The 5,009-nt window shown below is 35.4% G+C and overlaps 1 protein-coding gene across 7 annotated transcripts in view; it reads left to right on the top strand.

Annotated features, from left to right (window-relative positions):
• MIA2 (melanoma inhibitory activity 2) overlaps positions 1-5,009 on the top strand; it is a 75,775-nt gene that overhangs the window by 23,261 nt on the left and 47,505 nt on the right. For all 7 annotated transcript variants that reach the window (XM_021715235.1, XM_008063508.2, XM_008063510.2 and 4 more), the window contains one exon: positions 3,203-3,325. In XM_021715235.1, the coding sequence (XP_021570910.1) occupies positions 3,203-3,325 (123 nt within the window). The remainder of the gene's footprint in view (positions 1-3,202; positions 3,326-5,009) is intronic.

The following is a 5,009-nucleotide window of genomic DNA, read 5'->3' as shown; positions in this document are numbered from 1 at the left end:
TTTCTTTCTTTCTTTCTTTCTTTCTTTCTTTCTTTCTTTCTTTCTTTCTTCCTTCTTTCTCCTCCTCCTACTCCTCCTCCTCCTCCTCCTCCTTCTCTTTCTCCTTCTCCTTCTCCACAGGCACACACCACCATGCCCGTCTAATTTTTAAAAATTTTTCGTGGAGACGAGGTCTCGCCCTGTTGCTCAGGCTAGCGTCAAATCCCAGAGCTCAGGTAATCCTCTCACCTCCACCTCCCAAAGTGCTGGGATTGCAGGCGTGAGCCATCCATGCCTGGCTCCTCTTTTTGTTTTTTGGAAGCTTTTAATATCTTTTCATTGTTTCCATTTGATCTGAAATGACATCATGATGTGCCTTGATGTAGATCTTTTTTTATACATGTGTTAGATGGACATTTTCTGTGTAGTAACTTCTGCTCTTAATTCAGTTCTATTTACTTGAATTATTTTGTATACTTTTTTGTGAATAATTGATAGGATAATTATTTGAAAATGTCTTTTTTGTTTTTGTGAAGCTTTTGTTCATTTTTTTCTCTGATAGTTTTTACTTAAAATAATTTTTGTTTTTATTATGCCTTGTTTCATGAATGCATATCTTATCTTGCTGAAGATATTGCAGCTTTTTTTGAAATGTTTAAAAATGCTTTTGGCTTTCTGTTTCCTTTGAGTTCCTCTGTGTTTCGTTTCGGTCTGTGTCTTATTGAAAAGGTTCTTTTTTCAGATGTTTGGTGATTCATGGCTATTTACTCATATAATGGTGAAACTCCCAAACCTGATTAGACGTTTTGTGTTTGTCACTAGTGGGTTTTGCTCTAGCATAATCTGGTTAGAGTATTTCTAGTTGGATGATTCCTAGTTGTTGATATCTGAAGACCATTTCCACAAGAATGAGTCCTCCAGGTTCCCATTTTGGAAGTAATCCTGTTTGCCAACAGTCCTGCAGCTTAGTGAGATAAGAAGCTTTGGTATCTCATTGTTTAGTAAGTCAGCTTTTCACTTAATACATTTGAGTTTTCAATGTATTGCTTTCACCTTCATCTGGGCCAGAAAGTCCAGAGTCTTAGGTTCTATTACTCCAAAGAACGGGCTTTTGCCAGTGTGTGTTGTGCATGTGTGTATGATGGGAGAACATAGGGGGGCTTTTAAACTACTTTTTATACAGACTTTTAGCTAGTTCTGCTTTTTAAAATCCTTATATTCCTACTACTTGTGCCTTAAAATCATGGGCCTTTTTGGGTTATATCAAATCAACCTGCTTTTGGGCTTTCCCATCTTCTGGCTTAGATTTCAACACTCTGGTCTGCTGATTCTTTACCACCCTTTAATCCCTTTCTACTTTCTATTGCTACTATTATCTTTTGCTTAATTGCTTGTTCTCTTTTTTTCCTTGTGGTTTTGTGTCTTTTTTTTTCTCTTCTAATCTCTTTTCTGTCATTATAGTGGATTTCAGGAGAAAGCAGTGGTAAATTCTGTGTTAAATTTGCCATGTTATAATCAAAAGTGGCTTTTTCGGCCAGGCTCGGTGGCTCAGCCTGTAATCCTAGCACTTTGGGAGGCCGAGGTGAGTGGATTGCCTGAGCCCGCGGGTTCAAGACCCAGCCGGGCAGCTTACAAGACCTCATCTCTACAATAAATAAAAAATTAGCTGGGCATGGTAGCGCGCACCTGTAGTTCTGGCTACTTGGAAGGCTGAGGTGGAAAGATCACCAGAGCCCAGCAGGTCGAGGCTGTGGTGGCCGGGAGTGTGTCACTGCACTCCAGTCTGGGCGACAGAGTGAGACTCCAACTCAAAAAAATAAAAATATTAAAAAAAAGGCTTTTTCTACCTTGAAAAAAATTTTCGCCTAGATCATCTTACTCTTTACAGCTGCTTTTATCTAACTTTTTTTCAATCATCAAACTTTTGAAACAAACTGTTCAGTATTCACTAATTTCGTGTTCTTGTTAAAGAAGTATTCCTTTTGTAACCTTTTATTATGCATGCTGTGTACGTAATTTCAGTCTCTAACTCATATGAGACCTCCTAATTACCAAATCCAAAATTTTTCTTAAATTTTCATTTGTTTTTACCTGTCAGTATTGTCTGATTCTGTTATATATGCAAAGAAAAAGAATAGCTTTTTATATGGTAGGAAATATGCTAATAAAGCTTTAGTTTTGCACAGAAATTCAGTAATTACTGTTTGATAGAGTTTTAAAGACTTTAAAGAAATTTGGACTTTTTCATATGCATAGTCTATTTCTTTGGTGAATTGCCTGCTCAGTCATTTTTCTCTTTACCTATTTTTCTTATTGACTTCTAAAAGCTTTTTGCATGCTAAGATTATTAGCCCTTTGCTACATAATGTTGAAATAATTTCTAGTGTTTTAAAATTTCTTTTGTGTCATATATATATATACACACATATATATGTATATCTTGATTTGTGAAGCTTTTAAGTTTTATATAGTCAAGTCTACCTTTTGTAATGATCTTTACATTATGTGTCATATTTAAAAAGCCTTTTCTATAAAAGTATATACAGTAAATATTGTTTGTGCAGAATTTGATCTCTTCTAGATTAATGGTAATTCTAAAGGGTAGTTATCTTAACCACAAAATAGCACAGTTGTTTAACAAGTAATTTTTAATGCAAGTAAGATATAGCATGTTATATGAGGTATTAAGGAATGGTAAGAAATGATCAAATCTGACAGGCCTGTATATGTCAGAAAACCTTTTATTTGATATAAATATATTATGTAAATTAGCTGAAGAATGTTTAAGTGTCTGTTACTTTATACACCCCCATTTTAAAAGTTTGAAAACAGAAGCCATGTCTTTTTTTTAATAGCCACGCTATACCCTCTTAATATCTTTTTATTTTTGAATGGGAGTCTTACTCTGTCACCCAGACTGGAGTGCAGTGGCTGCTCCCGGCCACTGCAGCCTCTACCTGCTAGGCTCTGGTGATCCTTCTGCCCCAGCCCTCCAAGAGCTGGAACTACAGGCGCATGCTACCACTTCTGGCTAATTTTTGATTTATTGTAGAGATGAGGTCTCGCCAAGTTGCCCGGGTGGGTCTCGACCCTGTGGGCTCAGGCAATCCACTTACCTCGGCCTCCTAAAGCGAAAAAAGGGTATCTTTTAATGATTCACACAAATATATTAAGGCATCTCCACGTAAGTATGGTGAATTGCATTTTTTTGTTTCATTTTCAGCTTTTACAAGAAGCTGAATTATGGAAAGAACAAGTGAATGAACTTAATAAGCAGAAAATAACATTTGAAGACTCTAAAGTACATACAGAACAAGTTCTAAAGGATAAAGAAAATCACATCAAGGTAAATAGCTCTACTGGTTTTAGTGACTGAGTTGGCTAAAGTTTTATGCTAACTCTGAAATTTGAAAACTTTTTTTTTTAGCAAGCTTTATTTTCATAATAATTTGACCAAATTTTCAAGTGCTCCTTGAAGACTTACAGATTTGTAGCATATGTATACACATCTATATGAGGGGGGATCCAAAAAAACCCAGAATTTATTTATTTAGAAATATGTATTTATTTTTACACGTTTAAACTTCAGTCACCTTCAAAGCACTCTGTTTGGTGCTATACAGTTTTTGAGATGCTTTTTCCACTGCTCAAAACAGTTTTTGAACTTGTCAATTTTGATGCTTTTTGGTACTTCTGCCATTTTTTGTTTCACCTTTTTCCACATCGGCAAAATGTTTTTCTTTGAAAACTTTTTTCATCAGGGAAACAAAACAAGTCGCTTGGGCCTCGATTGAGTAAATACAGAGGTTGGGGCATGGGGGTCATGTCATTTTTGGTCAAAAACTGCTGAACACTCAGCACGATGTGGGCAGGTTGTTTGTGCAAATCACTCAACCAAATGTGTTGAAAGAATCTCTGAAAAAAATTCACTCAAGCTGAATGCAGCCTCTTCCAACAATGCTAGTTGGTCTGTTGATGCCAGTGGGTTCCTAGAACACTTGCCTAATGGGGGAAGTCTTGTACGATTAGGGACTTACCCTCCAAAAGATAATTCTGGTTTTGGTTTTTTGGGATCCCCCCTATATGTGTGTGTGTGTGTGTGTGTGTGTGTGTGTATGTATGTTCATAATCACATATATCAACACTCTGTGGGTCTTCTTTTCTTCTCTATATTTTAGCCTAGGTATTTAATAAAGAAAAACGAATAATGATTTTGCCTTTTCTCTTTAGGCTGCCATCTGCTTCTATTGTTAAGAAGCGATTGGAAAGAATTTGAGAAATTTAATAGAGAGTTAAAGATATATATAAGGATTGAATATCTTTAAGACCTAGATTAGCTGATGTATGTACCTTCACAGACACGAATACTTTTTAAAAAATAAATTTAATTGAAACTTGATTCTATTTATGGAATGAAATAACTGATATTATTCTTAGGAGTGTTTGACTTTTTCCTACTCCCTGTTTTCTCCCCACCCCTTTTCCTGTTTATTTTAAAAAATCTTAACACTTTCAAGATACAAACAGATACTCAGGTTTGAGTATCAAGTAATGAAATGTGAAACTAACATTTTATAATTTGTACAGTGAAGTAGATGTCCTATTGAAAGTAATACATTTGTGCTAGTTATGGTGCTACTAAGCATATTTTCAAGATTTTAGCTTTATGAGTTTTATTCAAAATTTCTCAAATTGTTCTATTTTTTTCCCCAAACTTACTCTACAAAGGGGCTTGGGATTCTTCCTAAACAGAACAAGAATTTAGATATTAACTTCAAACTCTGCCCAAAACTATAGGCCATGTTCAGAGGCCTAGAACTCTGAAGAGAGGGAGGAGATTGAAGGGTGAAAATTGTAGATCAGGGTGGATTTTTAGGTGGGTTCTTACAGAAAAATAAATGGTACTGTCATTTGATTATAGTGTTGGAAAATCTTCCTTTATTCAAGAAAAGTAAAAAAAATACTTTGGAAAACCTCTAATATTCCCAACCAGGTTTTTTTTTTTTTTTTGAGTTGGAGTCTCAGTCGGT

Source organism: Carlito syrichta, unplaced genomic scaffold (assembly GCF_000164805.1).
Source record: "Carlito syrichta isolate Samal-C Ts95f unplaced genomic scaffold, Tarsius_syrichta-2.0.1 Scaffold306891, whole genome shotgun sequence".
NCBI classification, from domain to species: Eukaryota; Metazoa; Chordata; class Mammalia; order Primates; family Tarsiidae; genus Carlito; species Carlito syrichta.
Note: the sequence above shows the minus strand (reverse complement) of the source record. Positions and strands in the feature narration are given on the sequence as shown.